The sequence below is a fragment of the Mangifera indica genome, chromosome 3 (assembly GCF_011075055.1).
Source record: "Mangifera indica cultivar Alphonso chromosome 3, CATAS_Mindica_2.1, whole genome shotgun sequence".
Lineage (NCBI taxonomy): Eukaryota > Viridiplantae > Streptophyta > Magnoliopsida > Sapindales > Anacardiaceae > Mangifera > Mangifera indica.
Window position 1 is genome coordinate 2,589,553 of NC_058139.1, and position 22,076 is coordinate 2,611,628.

A 22,076-nucleotide genomic window follows, 5' to 3' on the forward strand; every position below is an offset into this window, starting at 1 on the left:
GCCTTTTGTAAAAACACACGGAGCAGATGTATCTTATGTGTTAAATCTGATCTTGTAAAGGTGAGATAAGTGAGCCACCCTAATGCTTTAATATGTTGAAGCAACCTCTAGAAAATTTCCCACTTCAGCTGAGAGCCCATGTTGTTGTAGTATTGGAGTTACGGCAGCTTTCGCATCTTCTTGTCCTACTTCCTCCACAATATGTCGAGCATACTTTGTTTACTCAAGTAAATTCATTCTTTGGTCCGTTTCACTTCTAAGCCAAAGAAGTAATGCAAGGGCCCCAAATCTTTGATATGAAAGCAATATTGTAGATAGATGCTCAGAATTCCAGTTGTTATTAACTGCAATCATCAAATCATCTATATACAGGATTACAGTCTTTTTTCTCTCTTTATTTTATTGGTCATGGTACACAAAGCACTGTTTGAAAAACTTTGTATGAAACCATATTCAAGTAATAATGCGATAGAGAGCTTGTCAAACCATTGATGTAAGTTACATCCTAACCCATTATGCAAGTTGCAGATGTCTTTGATTGTCAAGTCCTTGCGGGATCTTACTAAACATTTGACATTTTGCTGCTGGCGCAAAAGTTTCATTAAAGTCAAGCTCATGTACTTGAATGTATCCCTAAGCAATGATTTTTGCCCCTACCCACTACCAAGGGTTAGTCTTTGCCGGATTTTGCACAGCCTCCTTAAATGTTGTAGGTGTTGAACTCTCTACAATGAGATCATTAGATTTGGCTATAAGATCCCTCAGTCCAATAGACTTCAACCTAAAACATATCTTAACAACTTAAAGAGCTTACATGTTATTTAACCGATTTCAACTTCTTATTTTTAAATGATGTGAGATACACATTCATACCCAATATTTCTTCTGTGTTTTATGACGGTTTTCTCTTCTGCATTAAAAATATTGTAACAGCCACATATTTACTAAAAGGGAGTTACAAAACGCGGTCTGAGAGTTGCAAAACGTGGTTCATAACTCCATGTTGCATTCTTGATGGGAGAATGCTTATTTAAAGTTGCAAAAAGGGTTCCTAGGTGAGCTTTTTCTTAAAAAAACACATATAACATTCTGTGTGAAAAAGAAATCATCTGGAAGACAAAAACTTACAAGCAATTTTCAAAGGATTATTCTGCATCAAATCGTCAAGCAATGGCCGGAGATTAGTGTTTAATATTCTGCAAATTTTAGTTTTGGTTTCTATCTTGCATACTCAGTATATATATGTTTATACAGAGACCATATACATGTCTTAAATTTGGTATCAGAGAGAATTTTATGCATCTTCCTTGCTTTGATGTGTATTACATGCAAAATTTTATGTTATCCCTTCTTTAGAAATAGAAAATTGGCTGTTGGTTTTTTTTTTGTTTAAAATTTTCATTTATATGAATTCTACATCAAAAAATGAGAATTTTGATATATGGAACGTCAAAATCGGAGTTTTGTAGGCTGATTTAGAGTGCAAAATGTATACGGGTCTGAAACCGGGTCGGTCGACCCGAATCTTGACCCGGCTGGAGGTCAGGGACGATCTTCAGACGACATGTCATACGCATTCATTTGCAGCGGATGACATGTCGTTCATATGCTTTAATAAAAATGAAAAAGTTCAATCCTACTCCCGCGTTTTGAACCCAGACCATAAAGCACAGGATTTTGGGTGAGCGATTTGCCATCAAGCCCCTTTCATTTTGTTGGGGATCTTGGACAACTTATTATCTTATACGTTTTAGTTTTGGTTTTCATAAAATTTTACCTTTTAATTTGCTTGAGCCCGTGACCTTCCGCTGCCATGAAAAATAAAATCACTAGGTTATTCAACTGCATAATATACATTTATTGTAGTTTGTTTATTAAATTTATGTATAGCGGAATTAAGATTTCACCCTTTCCACATACTTTGGTTTTTTGGTACCAAAGGCTTGTGAATTTAATATTATACATTTTGGCCTTAATAAAACATATTTGTATAGTATGTTTTTGCTAAAATTATTTTCTAATTGGATAATTTAAGTTTTATTTATCCAATTTTTAGTGTTTATTAAATAATTTAATATTGTTTATATGGTTAATTTTTTTGCATAATTTTGGTTTAAATGAAATTATACTTTAAATAATTTCTTAAGGATTATATGCATAAAATTAGATGTCATATAATTAGTTTAATTTTGATTGATCATAAAATAGCCATAACATCTTTGATTATGTCAAGGTTATACATTGAGTATCCTAAGATCACATTTAGTTATATGACATCAATTATAATTAATTATTGTAAATATGATAAATCTTATGCCACAAGAATTTGTATTATATTTATGTGATTAATTATGATGAAATAGCAAATTATTTTTCTTAATCTACCCACAGGAATTAAGAAAAAAATATAATTTGATAGTTTCATCATACACTTTATATATTTGTATATAAACCTATTTAAATTAAAAACTTAGCCCACAAGCAGTTTTTATGTTATGTGGTTTATATATTTGCAGCATGTTTATACATTGGTAAAACATGATATAAATTTTGATTGCTCCAAATTTTGTGACTTAAACATGTATGTTAATATTTATTTGCAGTTATTCAACCTGTGAATTTCTCTGTTAATGCATGTGATATTCCTATTTTGAGTGGTGACAATTGTAAAATTTGAAATGAGAGAATTCTTCTCCAATTAGGGTGCATGGACATTGGTTATGCTATTAGGAAGGATGAACCACCTACAACTACAGAAACTAGCATTCAAGCTGAAATTGCCCTCTATGAATATTGGGAGCAATCTAATCGCTTGAGTATGATGTTCATTAGGACACGCATATTTGGTAGTATTCATGGTTCAATCCCTGAGTGTAATAATGTTAGACAATTACTAAAGGCTATTGATGAACAATTTAAGTCTTCAGATAAAGCATTTGTCAGCACTCTTATGACAAAGTTTTCGTCAATGAAGCTCACCAGTGTTAGAGTTGTGTGTCAACACATCATGCAAATGAGGGATATTACGACTCAGTTTAAGGCTCCTGAGATTGAGATGCTTGAATCTTTCCCTGTGCATTTCATTCTGAATTCTCTTCCACAACAATACGGACCTTTTAAAATCTCTTATAACACACACAAAGAAAAATGGTCAATCAATGAACTTTCAACCATGTGTGTACAAGAGGAAGGAAGGGTGTTGATTGAAATGGGTGAAAGTGCACATATGGTTACACAAGGGAAGAAGAAGAAGAACCAAACTAAATATAAGGGAAATGATAAAATATTCAATCAGCCTGAATTTAAGAAGGCGTCCAAATGTTTTTTCTGTAAAAAGAAAGGACATGTGAAAAAGGATTACATTAAGTTTAAAGTTTAACTTGAAAAGAAAGGTAATTCAATCTCACTTGTATGTGATGAATCTAATATGATTGATGTTTTTCATAACACTCGGTGAATTGATTCTGGTTTTACAATCCATATTTCAAATACCTTGTAGGGCTTTCTAAACAAAGGAAGTCGATAGCCAGTGAACAGAGCATTTATTCAGGAAATTAGATGAGTTCATATGTGGAAACAGTCGAAACATGCAGATTAGTTTTAGATTTTGGTTTTGTATTGGATTTAGAATAGACTTTTTATATTCCAAGTTTCTCTAGAAACTTGATTTCTATTTCAAGACTTATACCCTTTAGATTTTCCTTTACATTTAATGAAACTATATTTAGTTTGATTTATAAATCTGCAGTTGTAGGAAATGATACATCGTCTGATGGTTTGTTTCGAATTCATTTACAAAACAATGTTTTATTTAATTTGATGCATGTTCAAAATAATGCTAGTATTAAAAGGAGTATTATGAATGAAAATTTCTCTATGTTATGACATCGGAGATTGTGATATATCTTTATAGAAAGAGTTAAAAGGTTAGTGAATGATGGGGTACTAAATACTCTAGATTTTACTGACTTTGATACTTATGTGGATTGTATAAAAGGAAAACAAACCAACAAGTCAAAGAAAGGTGCCAAGAGAAGTTCAGACATATTAAAAATCATACATACAAATATTTGTTGTCCTGATATGGATGTTTATGGTCAAAAATACTTCATCTCATTTATTGATGATTATTCACGATACATGTATCTCTATTTGCTTCATAACAAGAATGAAACATTAGATGCCTTTAATGTTTTCAAGGCAGAAGTAAAGAAACAATATGAAAAACAAATTAAAATCGTGAGATCAGATAAAGGTGGAGAATATTATGGTAAATACACTTATGATGGATAAACACTTTGTCTATTTGCAAGGTTTCTTAAAGAAAATAAGATTGTTACCCAATACACTATGTCTGGTTCTCCAGACCAAAATGGTGTAGCAGAAAAAAGAAACCGAACTCTATTGGACATGGTGCAGAGTATACTTAGTAGCTCCAAACTTCATAAATCACTGGGGGTTGAAGCTTTTAAAACGACAATATATATATTGAACCGAGTTCCAACCAAGGTTGTTTCTAAAACACCATTTGAGTTATTTGAAGGTTGAGAACTGAGTTTATGACATATAAGTGTTTGGGGATGCCCATCTGAAGTAAGAGTTTATAATCCACATGAGAAGAAATTAGACCTAAGAACTATACGTGGTTATTTCATTGGATATGCCGAAAAGTCTAAGGGTTATAAATTTTATTGTCCATCACATAGCACTAGAATTGTGGAATCTCAAAATGTAAAATTTCTTGAGAATGACTTAATTAGTGGGAGCGATCAATCTCATGACTTAGTTTATGAGAAAGATCATTCATATACTCAACCACCAGTTTTGAGTAATATATTGGTTGTTATTTACAACACCCCTTAAGTTCAAATAGATGTTGAATAACCAATTAATGAAGTTCCACAAGTTGTTGATACTGTTGAATCATCAGTTGTACACTCCGCTCCACAAGAGGATGTTGATACGACATCAAGAAAATCAACTAGAATTAGGAAATCAGTTATTTCTAATAATTATATAATGTATTTACAAGAAATTGACCATAATTTAGGAGCCGAAAATGATTCTGTTACGTTTTCACAAGCAATGGATTGTAGTAAATCTATTTTATGGTACAATGATATGAAAGATGAAATGGAATCTATGAAGAGTAATGGAGTCTGGGATCTTGTCAAGTTACCTAATGAGGCAAAAGTCATTGGGTGTAAACGAGTCTTTAAAACAAAAAAAGACTCATTAGGTAATATCAAGAGATATAAAGCAAGACTCGTTGCAAAGAGTTTCACTCAAAATGAGGGAATCGATTACACGAAGACTTTTTTCTTGTATCTAAGAAAAATTCTTTTCGTATTATAATGACATTATTAGCCCATTTTGACTTACAACTACATCAAATGGATGTGAAAACGACATTCCTCAATGGAGATCTAGAGGAAGAGATATATATGAAACAACCTGAAGGATTCTCCTCTAGTGATGGTGAGCATTTGGTGTGCAAGCTTAAGAAGTCCATATATAGATTGAAACAAACATCCTGTTAATGGTATTTGAAATTTCATGAGATTATTTCTTCTTTTAGTTTTAAAGAGAATATAATGGATCAATGTATATACTAGAAGGTTAGTGGGAGTAAAATTTGTTTCTTTGTTCTATATGTGGATGATATATTACTTGCAACCAATGATAAAGAGTTGTTTTATGAGGTGAAACAATTCCTCTCTAAAAACTTTGATATGAAGGATATGGATGAGGTGCCTTATGTCATTGGCATTAAGATTCATAGGAACAGACCTCAAGGTATACTAAGTCTATCTCAAAAAACCTATATCATAAAAGTTTTAGAGAGACTTCGGATGAAAGATTGTTCACCAAGTATAACACCAATTGTGAAGGGTGATAAGTTCAATTTGAACCAATACCCTAAAAATGAAATTGAAAAGGAACAAATGCAGAACATTCCTTATGTTTTAGCTGTTGGAAGCCTTATATATGCTCAGGTTTGCACAAGACCTGACATTGCATTTGCTGTTGGGATGTTAAGAAGATATCAGAGTAACCCAAATATAGGCCACTGGAGAGCTACAAAGAAAGTGATACGATACCTTCATAAGACCAAAGAATACATGCTTATATATAAACAGACCGATAATTTATAGGTAGTTGGTTACTTTGATTAGGATTTTGCTGGTTGTGTTGATTCAAGAAAATCAACATTTGGATATATTTTCTTGTTTGTCGACAGAACCCTATCTTAGATGAGTGTCAAACAGTCATTGATTGCTACATCTACCATGGAGGTTGAGTTCATTTCTTGTTTTGAGGCTACATCACATAGTGTATGGTTGAAGAGTTCCATATTTGGGCTTAGGATTGTGGATTCTATTTCTAAAGCGATAAAAATCTATTGTGACAATTCAACTACTATTTTCTTAGCTAAAAATAATAAAAGTAGTAGTCGAAGTAAACATATCGACATTAAGTATTTACCTATTAAGGAACGTGTAAAAGAGAATAAAGTGGTTATTGAACACGTCAGCATTGAATTGATGATTATTGATCCTTTGACACAAAACATGCGACCAAAAAGTTTTAAGAATCATGTAGAGCGAATGAGAGTTAGTCTCATATTGTAATTGTGATGGGAGTTGGTTGCATCATGTGATTTGATGTATATACATTTTCTATAATAAAATTATTCAGTTTTTTAAATTAATTAGTTTTTCTTATTTTTATGTGCCTATTTTGGTTGAGAAAATAATCAAGTTTAGACCTTAAATAAACATAAAGTTTATTCATTAAGTTATAAATGAATGAATACATCGTGATACATGGAAGATAATACTCATTCTTAGAGGACTTATCGTCATGATTCGTGTATTTTATTTCTTTACTTTAATAATCAGAGTTGTGGGTTATAGACTAAGTGAGAGAATGTCAGTTTTCTCTTCTGCATTAAGAATATTGTAACAGCCACATATTAACTAAAAGGGAGTTACAAAACATGATCCATAACTCCACACATTGTCGTTGCATTCTTGATGGGAGAATGCTTATTTAAGGTTGCAAAAAGGGTCATTGGGTGAGCTTTTTTTGAAAAAAACACATATACTATTCTGTGTAAAAAAGAAATTACTTGGAAGACAAAAACTTACAAACAGTTTCCAGAGGATTATTCTACATTAAATCGTCAAGCAATGGTCAGAGGTTAGTGTTTAATATTCCGCAAATTTTAGTTTTGGTTTCTATCTTACATACTCAGTATATATATGTTTAGATAGAAACCATATACATGTCTTACATTTTACTGATATGAAATTTGTCTAAAAGTCTTACATTGACATTCAACTTGAACGAATGTTTAAGGATCTTACCATAAACTTGAGGCATGAATAAAGGGATCAAAGTTGCAGGGGGCAAAGCTATTGGTGTAGTTCAATACGAAGTCTTTTAACCTTTTTGGAGTTATCCTAGTTCTCACGGGTCTTCCTTGGTCTTAATTGACAGGTTGTGAATCTTCCCTTTCTTCTTCTTTATGTGCCTTTATGGTCACGTCTTTATCGTCACTGCTGTCTTCTATGCCCTCTTGATCTTTTTTCGTGGAAGGATCTTCATAAAAATCTAATCTGAAGTCCTGAATCTGTGCCTTCAGTGATCCATCCTTTTTCATTTTATTAACAGTTTGATTTTAATACTTACTACTAAGCAAACTTAACTTTCAATGGCACAAATCACAGTTTGTGACACCTAATGTCTATTTTCCCCCCACAAATCCTCCAGCTGAAATTGTTATCCTTTCATTTTTCAAAAGTAGAATTTTAAGATTTGAATGCAGCGGAACACATGTGCATATAATTTAGAAGCAGGGGTGAATAAAAGGACCAAATTTGAACAGAAGCTGCGATATTAGAGCAAACTAATTGCAGTTTTTTAAGCTCCAGGCCTCCAATTAATGACTAGCGTGTCACTTCCATAAAAACTATCTCAAATGGGTTATCCAGTTCATGGCAATATATAATCTCAGAGTAACGGTGTATTAAAATGCTATTTGGTTTGTATGACTGGTATTAACATTTTGACAAATAAAAGCAAGTAATCATCTACCTGGGTACATTATGATGATGATGATGATGATAAAACCTAAGAGAAGATAGTCAAGCAGCTGCAGCTCGAGATTCATTTCAATTCTTCAATTCTTTTGTGTATATACAGATTTAGTAAAGATTTACTGTCAATTACAGTTTGGTGGATTTAAACATTTATAAATAGCAGATGCAGGTTGATGGTAAGTGGGTATGCTATTGGCATCAACAAATCTAACTTCCCCTGGGGCAAAGGAAAGTTCACTATGCCTGAAATAAAATGGAAAAACAAATTGTCAATATACATTTATACTAGATAAAGATGAAAAGCAGCTGTAACGTTACCTTCGAAGGTCAAGACCTGTTAATCCAGCTTGAAGTATTGTTAAATTGTCAGAATCAGGTGAGACAATAATCACTGTGTCTTCTGAGTACTGTGTCTCAAGAATTGACATGAGCTGTGTAACACGAACAAACACATCTGCAACACTCTCGTTTGGGGTTCCATCATCTATTGGAGGAGGCTTAATAGTTGTAGAAATGCCATCTGATGCATATATCTGAAACATTTTGATGAAAGCAGTTGCACATAAATACTTTTCTACAACGTCTATGTGGCTCAAAACACTGGGGGTCAGGCTTCTTTTTGCTAGACAACTATCCTACTCTGTAATGGGCCTTATCAAAGAGTATAATTTGAGTGGTCTAGTAACTAATAATAACAACTACATGGCAGTCGCGTCTCTCATTCGTAGCAGGAAGAAAGTTAAAGAACTTACTTCCGAAACAGATTCCAATTTCTTGCCTTCGTAAGCTCCCAATCCACGAGCATCCAAGAAGCTGTACTCAGGAACTATATAACTGCAGATTGCATAGCAGTTTGCACCAATTGAAAGCAACTAAATATCATAAGAAGATCCTTGAGACACTATTATCAATTGTTGTTACAACAAGAAACCAGATTGTGAGCTCATTTGACTATCCAATTGGTTTCAAAGAAGTGGAAAGAAAAAATTACAATTCCATCTTATATATGTTTCTAAGAACATCGATGATTCACCTGTTTCCCGATCCAAAATTCATCACAAATGAAATAAGAAAGCAATACTAATAAGCTTACCTTCGACTGATTCCATTTATAGAGGCGATAATCTCAGCTGCCTGGTAAGCTCTCTGAGTAATAGAAGGCCAAATCCAGCAACCCCTTTCACAGGCCCCCATGGACTGCAACTCAAAAGCAGCCCTCACTGTCTGCTTCTTCCCTATCTCTGATAACCCATTATCTACAGATGTTTTTGCAACTGGGTTCGTATTAATTATCCCGAAGCTCTCAAATTCGGACTCCCCAGCCCTCACCAAATAGTATCTTGCACACCCTCAACAAATTAGAAAACGAAATGGATGAATTTTTAACATTCATTCAGAGGTGCCACTTTAAAGCCAAACTTAGGTTAACTATACCAGAATTCGTTGAATAAAATTAACCCAACTAAACGCATTCCTTATACTTAGTTATCCAAATTCAACAACTGGGGCACAATAAAATTCAAAAGTAGATTAATTTAGGGTATGCAATACTGATTCATTTATTCCATTTTCCTCTCTTTGTTCTTCAATTTTCTCAGAAACCAAACGGAGAAAAAACTAAATTAACGAAATAAAGAAACCAAATTTCTGATAAATTATTACCGGTTGGTGAGACGAACTGGAGGCATTTGGAAGAGGCCACGGGCATCGGCAACCTGCAGGATAAATGAATTTGGCTGCCAAGTGAAGGAGATGGAGAGTGTTAGTGCAGTTAAGAGATGGCGCCGGTAAATTGGTTTGAAGGAACCGTGAGGATTTTGAATGGCTGATAATGAAGACAGTAATGGAGATGTTGCAGTAGTGTTAGTAGCAATGGCAGTACAATTAGTTATTGTTAACATTTTTGGCTGCTATTTCAGACACCATACCATCTCTTCTCTTGCAAAGACTAAACCTTATCCTCTTCCAGTTATTTGTATGGGTCCACCGTAATACAGACATTTTTTTTTTTTTCAGTTAAAACAAAAATATTGCGAGCTTCTTTGTGTTGATCAGTAAACATTTGTCTGCATATAACTCATGAAGCATCAATTTTCCTGGTCAAATTAGAGGAGACAATGAAAGTCTTGAAATGGTGATCGAACAGTATGACCATTGACCAGTGACCACAAATCCACAATTATGACATCTAGCATGGAAGATGCCTAATTTCTTGGAAAATTTGGACATAAGAACATGGAAAGCATGGTCATGGTTTAGCCCACGTTCTACTTTAAAAATCAATCTTGCCAGATTGCATACTTCCACAGGAGAATGCTTATGAATTCTATGAGATTTCTTTTGTTCCCGATCACTGTGGATTAGATTTTCACATGTTTAGGATTTTAGAAAAGTGCTGTTTATATTACAGGTCCCATTTGAAAACTGTCCATTAAGGCATTAACTAAAGCAGTCCAAGCTCCACCAAGCTTATTTCGGTTCCATTGTGGAGTGGAGGCACCAATGGCTACAACTGTCAGTAACATTTCATTTTGAGGTTTCTTTTTGGTAATTGATGGACAGTCTTGTGTGTTTGTAGAGTTGTCAGTCACATCGTCATTTTTGAGGCTTGAACCATTCAAGAATAACTGGAATGAAGCAGAGTAGACCATGTCGACTAGACACCAATGTAAGGCTGGTGCAGTTTTGATGATCTAAAATGGGCATGGATGGCTGTTATTAAAAAGTACACTGATGAGTTCATTTTTTCGCATGCTTTAAAAGGGGCCCCATTAGTGGTGGGGTCCAATAGCTTTGCCTGATGAAATTTATGTCTTTTATGCTTATGGGATTGTGATGAACCATGATCAAAATCAACAGTGATGACCAAAGAAGAAACCAGCAGAGCCAGCACTTAGAAGATGCATTTCTTGAAGTTCACTCAAAGCTGCTGTCTGTCTGTGCTCTTTACTTTTGACCGCACTACAAGTTACACTACATGCTCACTTTACTAATCTTTTATTCCTCTTTACCAACTCCAATTTACAACACTCAATTCCTCTGGCAATTTGGGTTCTGGACCGCAAGCATATCTTGGATATCTATGGGGCTGATACCTTCAATCAAATACCGCCGGGTAATTCTATATATTATCTGTGCATCTGTCCTTTGCATCTCTCTATATGTATGTGCTTTAGCCCTAATTACGTAACTCGCTAACCAACTTTGATTTTGTTCCTTCTAAATCATATTCAGCCTTTAACTTTCTGCAATCTTTCACTTTTGTTGTATATTTTAAGACATCAAAAATAGTTGGATCATGGGAAAATATTGGAATAAACTATCAATAAGTTATCAGAAAGCTCCATGACAATCACAAGCCAAATAGGAAGCTGAAAGAAAGAATTCAACTTCGTCCACTCAATGACAAACATGAATTTATAAGCACATATGGCTAATACAATAAATGAAAATGAAGGCACTAGTCCTGGATCAATCTGCAATGGTCCAAGTCAGATCGTTTTCGAAGATCCAGTGGCAGACTTCAATCTGACCCGGGCTGGAGCCAAGTGCCACAAAGGCCCCGTGCGTCGGGCTCCAAGCTGATGTGTCAATATGACAAATGGCAACACCATGATTAATCTTCTCTTTGCTCTCCGCATCAAGTATGTCAACCTCGTAAACCCTAACCTTGGGCACAGAATGACAATAATACAGAAGATAGGGGTACAAACTCTGATGACAAGACACTGATTTGGTCACTTTCCCAGTGTTGATTCCTCTCACTGAGCCCATCATCACTCTTTGCTTTGAACCATTCACACTCTCTGTTGTCCTAGCCACAACCTTTTGACCCAACACTGACGTGGCAAAGTCTATCATGTCTTCCATTGAGCCCACGCACCGTTTGGTCTCACCCTGGCTCGGAGCCCTCTCGCACTCTGCCAGTGAGCTCACCATCACCGCCTCTGTGCTCGAGTTGTCTTTTACCTTGAATATTTCCTTCAACCGGGGTAACTCTGAAGTTGAAAATGGTAATTTAGACAAAATCGGTCGCGGCAAAAATGACCTTTTTGGCATTTTATCCCTTATGTCGGGCATTGCCATGACATTCCCCTGCTTCAGCATGGCTTCCCTGAAAAATTTACCTGGTTCAACCCATCTTTTCGCAAGATTGCCACTCTGACGTGAAGAGCCACCTGTGTTGCTATAACCAGAAAATGTGGCAACATTCTTAGCATAGCCCTTGAATGAACGGTCCAAGCCATAGCTTTTGAACCCAACCCTAGTTAGACCCTTTGATCCTATACCATATTCTTTGAATGTATCATTTCCTAGGTTGAATGTTTTCCCATAATTTGCGAAATTCGCTTTACCTGAATTTGCATTTCTGGCGTAAGATTGAAAAGAGTCATCACCAACATTGGCACTATCTCTATAACTTGAAAAGCTACTGACCCCCGAGTTTGAACCGAGCCCATAACTCTTAAATGTGTTATGTGGGTTGTTTCCTGAGTCACCATAACTTGTAAATGTGTCATTCGGTGCATTTCCTGACTCACCATAGCCTGTAAAACCCGACCCCACCGTGTTTGAGTTTACACCGTAGCCAGTGAAATCAGTTGGACCAGCATTTCCATTCTTCCCATAGCTGATAAATGTTTCAGCTCCGGAATTTGTTTCATCGCTATAGCTTGTGAATTTGAGTTTGTGGTTGTTGTCATCCGAGTCATAGCTTGTGAACCGTAGGTTGGGGACATTGACTTGGGCTGCGTAGCTCGTGAACTGACCTGAGCCACCGTTGGCTCCTGGACCATACCCGGCGAAGTTCTCATTGGCAATGTTACCGTCTTTACCATAGCTGGTGAAGTCCTCACTATGTCCAGTTCCATCTTTACTGTATTTCTTGAACGAGTCATTGGGCTGGTTTATCCCTTCTGAGTAATTCTTAAACGAGTCGACTCCGCCGAGTCGTCCGCTGCCATAGTTTACAAAGTTCCTACTGGTATAAACTGCAAAGTTAGCGTCTTGGCTGGTATGTTTGAATGTATATGCTTGTGAGTCAAATGAGCATATCAAATTGGCTAAGGAACAAAAGGCATCAAGGTGCAAAGATAGAGAGTTTTCAGTGGCAACTTTGGTGAGTTTCGCTAAATCAATGACGTTTAGTGGAGAAGCTTTTGAGAGAAGAAATGGTGGCGGTTTAGGAAGGTCGCTGGAAATGTGGGTGTTCCAGTAACGGATCAGTGATGCTTTTGATGTAAATGGGTTGTCTCGAAATGAAGTGTTTAGCTTTGTTTCACTTGCTCCATCACAATAAACCTGCAAAAGTCAGAGTGATACATAAATATATATTTGAAGCAAAAAATGATGCAATTGAGATCTAGAACAAGATTGAAGAATAGTTCTTACATTGAAAAAGGAAAGTGATAAGAAGAGGAAGAAGAAGAAGCAGAGAATAGTACTACTCATGGTATATTGAATTGTCTATTCACAGAGCGATAGGATCACAGAAATGGGAATAATAAATAAGCAGGAGGACCTCTGCTCTTTAACAAATTTTGCATACTTGCTTTTCTGGCCAAGCTCTCCTTTACAAAGAAAAGCAGGCCTATATATCTGACATATATATTATTAATTATCAACATAAATAAACTGATCTTTATATGCAAGTATATATATTGATCAAGCTAAAACATTCATTTGAAACAAGGAGATACGAAGAGATTAAGACAGATTTATGACACAACAAAACCATAAAAAGGTCAACTTGAGGGGTATCTTAAATGGATATTTATGGGGGTGCTAAATAAGATTAAGTAAGAAAGTTTAATTTTATAATATCTAGTTACTGGAAAACCACAGCATCGTGTTCCAAATCAGTGTGGAAAACGGCAAATTAAGTTTGGACGTATTTGGAATCTGACACGAAAATCGAAAGGCACAGAAAGTAGTTAGCAAAGAAAATAATATACAAATTGAAGATCTGAGTTAATAAGAAGCCAAAACTCTGTAGAAATTCATATGATGAGATGCTTCTCTTTTGACCTGAAAGACTTAACCAGATATCCTATTCTCACTACTAGGCCATTGTGCACAACTAGATTTCTCTATTATCCACGTCAATGGCTGATGATCCCTTCTGTATTTTCAAAAATGTTGAAAAGGGTTTTCAAGTTTTCTTTGTTAATCTTCAAAAACAGATGTTATCTAACTGTTTCATGAAAAACGTTTTCTCAGCGTGAGGAGAATCTTGATAATAATTTATCCTGTCAATGATATTTCCCATCATCTTATCAATTATCAGACTGAATCGGATTGCATTTTAAGAGCTTGATTATCGCTGTGATGTTATTAGATATGAAGTTGCATATGATATCCCAGTTAAGCTGGATTTCGAGTACAATAAGCTTGATCTTGACTCTTGATTTGTCGTGCCACTGACAAGAAAAAGTATGATAAATAAATCTAGTACTATTTTATCTGTTAGTGAATAACTTATTAATTAGGGGGTAGATGAAACTATAAATGAATTTGAAAAGACTTGTAGGTGAAATTGCAGAAAATTATTTAATGGCTCTGAGGGCCAGCCTCTCAGACTACAGAAATCTCGGCAAACATACATACAATTAAGTCTGAAACAACTTAATATTAATTGTATCTATGGGTAGACAAAACTATAGTAGCTGAGAGGAGCATGCCTGAGGTGAAAATTAAAGCTGCAGTTAAAGGATGTATGGGGGAATAAATATTCTGCACAGAGATTTGCCTAGTAAATTAACTTCAAAGGCGGGAAAGGATAATGATGTCTCCATTTTCAACAGCAGAGAGCCCACAGAAACAGTAAGAAATTGTAGAGTATTTCTAACTGGTATAGGAATTATAATGGGTTGCTTCACTCCCACAAAAGCTTAGAAGAATGATGATCCACATGCACATTCACAGCTAGGCAGGAAATTACTGCTACTGCAATTTGACTGTATTTTGTAGCAGGTCAAAAGGGTTTTCACAGCTAGTACAGACACGGTTAAGAAATTAATCAAGTACCAGCATCATTGTGGCTTCAAGCCTAGAAATATCTCAACATTGCACCATTGTTCATCTAAACAAATCCTAGCAAGGATTCAGCATAGGAATGCTGCTTGACGTTCTATATAGTATTACCTTTGTCTTCATATCTCATATAGTATTACCTCTACAATACATCCAGATTTCTTGGACGTTTCTTGAAAAAATCAGAACAATCTGTGCCTGTGTTCTGCATTTTCATTCAAACCTATCAGTTCTTAATTGAATTGCTCTTCTTCTACTACTGTATAAAAAGCAGAGTTCTGTTCATGGGCACTCATTATCTTGAATTATTGCTGAACTGGTGGCTAATTAGAGCTGTGCCCATCCTTACAGGAAATTGAAAAGCCATAAATGTGGTTTGGTATATGGCTGAATCCAAAGACTTTGAATGCACAAGTGTAGTGGCGATGGATGTCTTTGGGCCCAATGCAATGACTTCTCGCCAAAAATGAACTGGAAAATCATGAACTGCTTCAGAAAAAGGGTGCCAACCAACATGATATTTGACTGCAAAAATGGTGGAACATGCCTCTCACCTCTGGCCTCTATCCTCAGCTCTCTCTGATTTACAGGGTTTCTGGGCCATCCATGTGTAACTTGCTTCAAGTTCGGATCTTGGGCTGCTACTTCACTTTTCTTGTTCGTCTTCAAAGTCCATAATGTGTTCCCGCAATTTTCGGAGACAACATCTAATTGATTGGCTGTGATTGAATGAAATGTCAGTCCAACATTGCTTAGATAGCATGACTATTCTACATATTTATTTTAAATATATAAATAAATAAATATTATATTTATTATATATAATTAAGTATTATTTTATCTATAATTTAAAATTAATTAATCACATAATGATATAGATAAATATATATTAATTTATTTACTTAAAATGAATACATATAATTTTATTAATAAATATACCCGTAAAAAAAAAACCCTAAATTTTAAATTTTAATAGAATTTGGTTAGAATAATGATATCTATATAGAACTTGTGCAAATGTATCAAATAAATTGAGTCAAATTTAGACTAATTCAACCAAAACTCTTTTTTTTTTTTTTATCAGATGGACATTTTTCTGTTGGCCAAATTCGACCAATACTTGACTAATAGTTTTCTTTATACATTGGCCATATATTTATTGGTTAAAACTATAGTTTTGACCAAAAAATACAAGATTAAAATACTATTTTTTTCTCATTACAACCCATAGGTCTGATTAAAAAACCTGGCTATAAAATCCTAAAAGCTCTTAATTTAACAATAAATACCATATCAACCCACCATCTTCAAAATTAAAAGTTCAAAAAAGATATTTTATATTTCAAAATATAATAGGAATAAAAAGATTTAGTGAAAAACTTATCCAATACGAAAGACAAGTGAAGATGTAAAGCTGTAAAGATAAAGTAAATATAAAGCGGTGACTTTAAAAAGTCAGGAAAAAGTTTCAAAATTTAGTCTAATTTTGAATTTATATTCATCATAAATAAAAAATTTAAATACTTATTTATAGACTAATTATTATTCAAATTTTTAGTTAGAGATAAGAATAAAATTATTATTTTATCTATAAACCCTAAAATTTTGAAATCTATATCATTTCTCCTCTCCCAAATTTTAAAAACTAAACTTTAACATATCTCAAAGTTTGAAAACTTTATATTTCACCCCTATGGTTTTCATTTTGATCGACATCTGACATTTTTCATCTATCTCTCAAATCTAGCTACGAAAGAAAGCTGTTTAGATATAACAACAAATGATGATGAAGCATTATCCTTCGTTATCATCAAGTCTTTGTTGTCATAGCCAAGTTTTTGTTGTTTAGAAGACTCAACGACGACGAAGGATGACAAAGCGTTGTCTTTCGTTGAGTCTTCTTGATCTGAATAATGAAGGGACATCCTTCGTCGTAAAAGACCTTTGCTTCTTCCTGATTGTCAGTCAATTCTCTAAGTTATTAGAGATGAAACCTGGAAAGGAGGAAAATGTAAATTTTTCGAAATTTAATCATAGAGGGTAAATGTGAGTTTTTCAAACTAAAAAAAAAAAATATAATTTTTTTTTAGTTTAAGATTTAAAGATAAAATGATAATTTTACCCCTATTTTTAATTAAAAATTTAAACGATAGTTAATTCATAAATAAATGTTTAAATTTTTCATCTGTTGTGAATGTGATTTTAAATTAAAATTAAAACTTAAGTAAAAAATTGAATAGCATAATAAGATTGGAATACATACCAAATCCAAATATTTAGAGACGATAAATAAAATGACATGGGATATTTGTTTAAGTAGTTGATATAGCTAATCTAACTCGAACAAATTGTAGGCTTTCCAGTTGTTTCAGCCATCTACCATCTGCCAATTGAACGTGGCATCCACTAGCCGTCACGTACAACGTACGGCTTCTATGCAATAGTCTAATAGCCAACCTCAGCAACGCCGTCAAGTAACGGCACAAACTTTTTTTTTTTGGTCCTTCTCTTTTCACTAGTTCACTGAGCTTCACTTCACTTCCATTAGAAGCAAATGGTTTCATTTTCACGAACCGAAACTATTACTGGAAACGTCGACGTTCTGAGTAATTTTTTTAAACTGTTTTTGGCTAATGAGGTTTCAAATTATTCCATCTCGGTCTTTGATGGTCTCGTTCTAGGGCTCTGATTTACTGAACTGAGCACAGACCTCTTTTGTATCCTCTATGGCAATCAGAGGCGTCTATTTTAAGTGGTTAGTTTTAATCTTTCTGTACGAATTTCTTTTGCATTTATTAATCTTTGTTATTTTAAGATATAAATGTAATAAATAAATGTGAATTTTTATTATTGCAGGTACGATGGAGTTTTCTTGTCGATGCTCGCGACAAGTGTGTATCCTTTTGATTCTTAATTTATTGTTTTAACTTTTGGTTTCCAAGCAATGTAAGAAAAGAAAAGAAGTTGAACTTATTTTTTAGTGCTTATCTATGAATGGAGTGTCGAAAGCTTGTTTAGGTTTACACTGGGTGGATTTATTGAAGTTTTATAAGCTTATGAGTGTTCTTCCTTAATGATTCTTTTGCTGTTAGAATCATTGTTGCAATCAATTGGAAGGGTTACCATCTTTGTACATACCCATTGCACATATGGATCATGGTGGGTTTCTGAAGTTTGAGGAAATTTAATGGATTGAATTTTGGATTTCTGCTTAGTGTTTATATTTGTAAGTTGAAGTTTTCTCGCGATTCATCGCTTCTTGTTTATTCTTCAGGTTGATTACACTACTGTGTTTTTTTTTCGCCTGTTGATGTTTGTAGATAATGGACTAGCTGCCGGAATGGGATTGTGAGTATAAGAGGTTTCTGCTTTTTTTTTTTGTGATTACTTTTTGGATATCATTGTCGAATTATCAATACTTGAACTGTAAATGTTCTCTTCTATTGTAATTTTTTTTTTCTTTTGGTAATATAGCTAAATTTTACATAATATATCTTTCTTTGACTTTACATGCTTTCAGGGATTTTGGGTGGCAGCAGAGATATGCTCGTTTCTGTGGAAGAGTAGTGGTTCTTTCAATTCTATCTCTGATGCTTTATCCATTTCTCTGGGCCTGGACTATAGTCGGTACCTTGTGGTTCACACATGCAAGAAATTGTGTTAGTGTTCTATTTTCCAATTTTTGGAAGTTGGCTTGATCTGCAAACACTCTTAATGCTTGAAATAATGTCACTGAATGCTTGCAGTTGCCAGAAACAGGACAGAAATGGGGTTTCCTTATTTGGTTGGTTTTCAGCTACTGTGGACTTCTTTGCATTGCTCGCATGTCTATGGGAAAGGTTACTTTAGTACCCATCATTTTGTGCCATTTCCGTTTACTCATACATATTTTAGTTCTGTGATGTGGATGAGTATTCTCTTGTTGCTCGCTTAGTCACATTTTCTGTCATATGGCAATTGACATCTTAAGCATATAAAAGATATTGGTCTTAGATGCTTCCACTTGTATATTAATTCTTGTTCTATGAACTTCACTTTGGCAGTGGTTGACACGAAGACAAGCCCACCTAGTGCGTGCTCATCAGGGAATTCCTGTTTCAGAATATGGGGTATACTTGAAATTTTATAGCATGTGGCAGATTATTTATGTTTTTCTGTTTTCAAGTTCAGCTATCAATGCATTGATTAGTTCCTTTATTCCAAAATTTTGATCACTGAAGTGTGTTATTGAACTAGTTATCGAAATATAATTTGATGCAATGGTTTTACGTGATGGTTAATCTAATGTGCTTAAAGATTCATCTCTTTTTTTTTTTAATGCTATTTTTCCACTTCATGTTAAATATTAATATTTCGTGGTTTGGTTATCATTATAGTCCTTCTCAATTTTGTTGGATAACAGCAATATAATTCTTTGAACAAGTACCTTGCCTGCTCAAATCTGGATGTAGTTGCTGTGATTAGTGCCAAAGAAGTTTTGTATTTTACATTACTTCTGTTTAATAATGCTTGGATTAAACCTCTTACTGTGATCCAGGTTTTGGTTGACATGATCCGAGTACCAGATTGGGCATTTGAGGCTGCAGGTCAAGAGATGAGAGGAATTGGGCAAGATGCAGCAGCATACCATCCTGGACTTTATTTGACTGCAGCTCAGGTAATTACTGCATCACCAAGAGCTAGAATTGATTATTTTCCTTGTTTTAATTTGATTGTTGCACTTACTGAATAAGTGAGATAACCAAGAAGGTTTCCTTACAATGTCTTTCTAAAAATTCGTATACTATATTTACTGTAGCAGTTAAATATGAACTGAAGACATTGACTGACTTTCTTAACACAGTCAAAACTTAATCCAAATTTGGGAAGTTATGATTATGTTTTTGTGTTTGTTTGTAAGTGGTTGTCTGGTATAAGACATTTTTCATTATTCTTTCTTTCAATAGATGGGACAATTCTTTAGTTACATATGAGGGTGTATTAGTTGTCATACTTGTTTCTTTTTTTTTTAATTACAATTCTGTTTATTCTGAAGTTTTTTTTCAGATGTTTTAATCTTACAGTTTGTTTTATAAGTTCTGGATCCTGATGTTGTACAGAGAGAAGCAGTGGAGGCACTCATTCAGGAACTTCCAAAATTTAGGTTAAAGGCTGTTCCAATTGATTGTAGTGAGTGTCCCATCTGCTTGGAAGAGTTTCATGTGGGAAATGAGGTCAGATTTCTTGTATTCTTCATCTAAATGCTCGAGATTTTACATGCCTTAAATATTCATCAGGTTTAGAATTTTTTTCTGTTTACAATGCAATACTTCTTTACTGGTTTCCAACTGTCTGGAGTTGTCTAGCCTTTGATGCCTTGTAGCTCCATATGGTGCCATTAATTGTGATTGTCATGTTAAAAATTGTATTTCTCAAGTTTTCACTGGTTAGAAGATAGCCTCATGTAAAATTCTCATCTACTTTTTGGGATTTTTTATCTTGCTTTGCAATTGGTAGAGTCCTCGGAAGAAGTAGACATTAAGTTCTATTGTTAAAACTTAAGAGTTGCAGCTATAAACCTGCATGTGCAGTAGCAGTGGAAAGTAGATGTAAAAGTATAGAAATGTGGAGATGCAAGTCAACAGTCTTTTTTGCAAAACTTTTTATACACATTGTTATCTTTTAAAGTTTATATCACCGCCTTAGTGGATGTCTAATGTAATTCTTTCAATATAATTGTATGTTTCCTATCCAAAAAAAATTTAATGTGCACATAATCATATGTTTCTTTCTGGAATTGGTGCAGGTTCGTGGCTTGCCTTGTGCTCATAATTTTCATATAGAGTGCATTGATGAGTGGCTTAGATTGAATGTGAAGTGTCCTAGGTGCCGTTGCTCAGTCTTCCCAAACCTTGACCTTAGTGCCTTGTCCAATCTCCGCACTACTGATTCTGAACGGTCATCAGCCAGTGTTGTGATAGCTAGTCAATCTATAAGAACCCAGCCTTCTAGCCAGAGCTATCTGGTGACGCTGCAGGGTCTACTCTGCCCAGTCCATACAGAAAATGCAGGATCGCCCAGTGATGCGGCAGATATTGCTTTTGAAACTATGAGAATAGGGTAATGTCTCAAGCAACTCAAAATCAGACAGGCATGGAGCCATTTGCTTCTGTTGAACGCGTGTTTGTTGGTCAAGGCACCCCACTCAGACATTGAACTATTTCTCAGATTCTCGCTGACAATTTTTGCTGCATAGTCTTCTAACCGCAAGCTGCAAGAAGTGAAACAACATTGTCCATGGCCATTGTGTAATGCTAGGAGTGGTCAATGGTTGTAGGAAAGATTTATGAGTTTACCCATTGGAGTATGGTTTATGACACCTTCTGTTCTTTTGATAAACCAATGGAAACTAGATTTTCAGCTGAATGGATGAAGCCCCAGCCTGGACACCAATCCGGACAGCGGCAAAATCCATTTGAATTCTGGGCTAATGTTTACAATTCATTCATGTGAGCAATGTATCTAGTTAATTACTTAGAAAATATATTATAATATAAATAAATAATTTTAAATAAAAAATAAAATTATACTCAATAATACGATAATATATTTATTCATAGTATTGCTTAAACGAGAAAATGTGGAATCTATGGGGTTAATATAACGAGGATCAGTTGTGAGGAGAGTTGGGAGAACTAAAATGAATTATGAATGGCGGCTGTGGAATACTTGTAATGATTTCTTGCCATTCATTAGAGAATTTGTGAGTGCCTAATTTTTTTTTTAATTTTGGAATTTGGTTTATTATAGATTTAATAAATTATTGATAAATTAAAATTGTATTCATACGTGCTCGAAAATTAACACTTGCATTTAAATTTTAACCATGCTTTTAATAATTTAATGGGAAAAGACTTGTAATTGATTATTAAATTTCTGTATAAATAAAAAATATATAAA

At 34.4% G+C, this 22,076-nt stretch overlaps 3 protein-coding genes across 5 annotated transcripts; 1 reads left to right on the top strand and 2 right to left on the bottom strand.

Moving 5' to 3' along the window:
• Window positions 1-8,147: 8,147 nt before the first annotated feature.
• Window positions 8,148-10,182, bottom strand: LOC123210855. Of its 2 annotated transcripts, none has more exons than XM_044629346.1 (5): window positions 9,768-10,182; window positions 9,199-9,444; window positions 8,858-8,939; window positions 8,424-8,638; window positions 8,148-8,348 (listed from the first exon to the last, which is right to left on the bottom strand). In XM_044629346.1, the coding sequence occupies exons 1-5, from the start codon at window positions 10,004-10,006 to the stop codon at window positions 8,228-8,230; spliced, it is 903 nt and encodes a 300-aa protein (XP_044485281.1). In that variant the 5' UTR covers window positions 10,007-10,182; the 3' UTR covers window positions 8,148-8,227. The 2 variants fall into 2 exon arrangements, with proteins under 2 accessions (XP_044485281.1, XP_044485282.1); XM_044629347.1 differs by having other exon boundaries at window positions 9,199-9,454; window positions 9,768-9,949.
• Window positions 10,183-11,414: 1,232 nt separating this feature from the next.
• On the bottom strand, window positions 11,415-14,199 carry LOC123210575 (polygalacturonase 1 beta-like protein 2). Its single transcript, XM_044629018.1, has 2 exons — window positions 13,497-14,199; window positions 11,415-13,406 (listed from the first exon to the last, which is right to left on the bottom strand). Exons 1-2 carry the CDS (start codon window positions 13,554-13,556, stop codon window positions 11,577-11,579), a joined length of 1,890 nt encoding a protein of 629 aa, XP_044484953.1. The 5' UTR covers window positions 13,557-14,199; the 3' UTR covers window positions 11,415-11,576.
• Window positions 14,200-17,684: 3,485 nt separating this feature from the next.
• On the top strand, window positions 17,685-21,658 carry LOC123210379 (E3 ubiquitin-protein ligase SIS3-like). 2 transcript variants are annotated; one of them, XM_044628703.1, is made up of 10 exons: window positions 17,685-17,892; window positions 17,994-18,032; window positions 18,230-18,296; window positions 18,412-18,485; window positions 18,658-18,796; window positions 18,884-18,976; window positions 19,181-19,246; window positions 19,675-19,794; window positions 20,237-20,350; window positions 20,923-21,658. In XM_044628703.1, exons 1-10 carry the CDS (start codon window positions 17,864-17,866, stop codon window positions 21,238-21,240), a joined length of 1,059 nt encoding a protein of 352 aa, XP_044484638.1. In that variant the 5' UTR covers window positions 17,685-17,863; the 3' UTR covers window positions 21,241-21,658. The 2 variants fall into 2 exon arrangements, with proteins under 2 accessions (XP_044484638.1, XP_044484639.1); XM_044628704.1 differs by lacking the exons at window positions 17,685-17,892; window positions 17,994-18,032 and having other exon boundaries at window positions 18,048-18,363; window positions 18,458-18,485.
• The last annotated feature ends 418 nt before the right edge of the window (window positions 21,659-22,076 follow it).

Excerpts from the sequence above, each read along its gene's own strand:
- LOC123210855 (XM_044629346.1), bottom strand. The coding sequence starts at position 10,006 with ATGTTAACAATAACTAATTGTACTGCCATTGCTACTAACACTACTGCA. Across the intron at positions 8,940-9,198 it reads ATAAATGGAATCAGTCGAAG|TTATATAGTTCCTGAGTACA; the intron begins GTAAGCTTATTA and ends TGCAATCTGCAG. Across the intron at positions 8,639-8,857 it reads AATTGGAATCTGTTTCGGAA|ATATATGCATCAGATGGCAT; the intron begins GTAAGTTCTTTA and ends AAAATGTTTCAG.
- LOC123210575 (XM_044629018.1), bottom strand. The coding sequence starts at position 13,556 with ATGAGTAGTACTATTCTCTGCTTCTTCTTCTTCCTCTTCTTATCACTT. Across the intron at positions 13,407-13,496 it reads TATCACTTTCCTTTTTCAAT|GTTTATTGTGATGGAGCAAG; the intron begins GTAAGAACTATT and ends TGACTTTTGCAG.
- LOC123210379 (XM_044628703.1), top strand. The coding sequence starts at position 17,864 with ATGGCAATCAGAGGCGTCTATTTTAAGTG. Across the intron at positions 18,297-18,411 it reads CATTGCACATATGGATCATG|GTTGATTACACTACTGTGTT; the intron begins GTGGGTTTCTGA and ends TTTATTCTTCAG. Across the intron at positions 18,977-19,180 it reads CTCGCATGTCTATGGGAAAG|TGGTTGACACGAAGACAAGC; the intron begins GTTACTTTAGTA and ends TCACTTTGGCAG.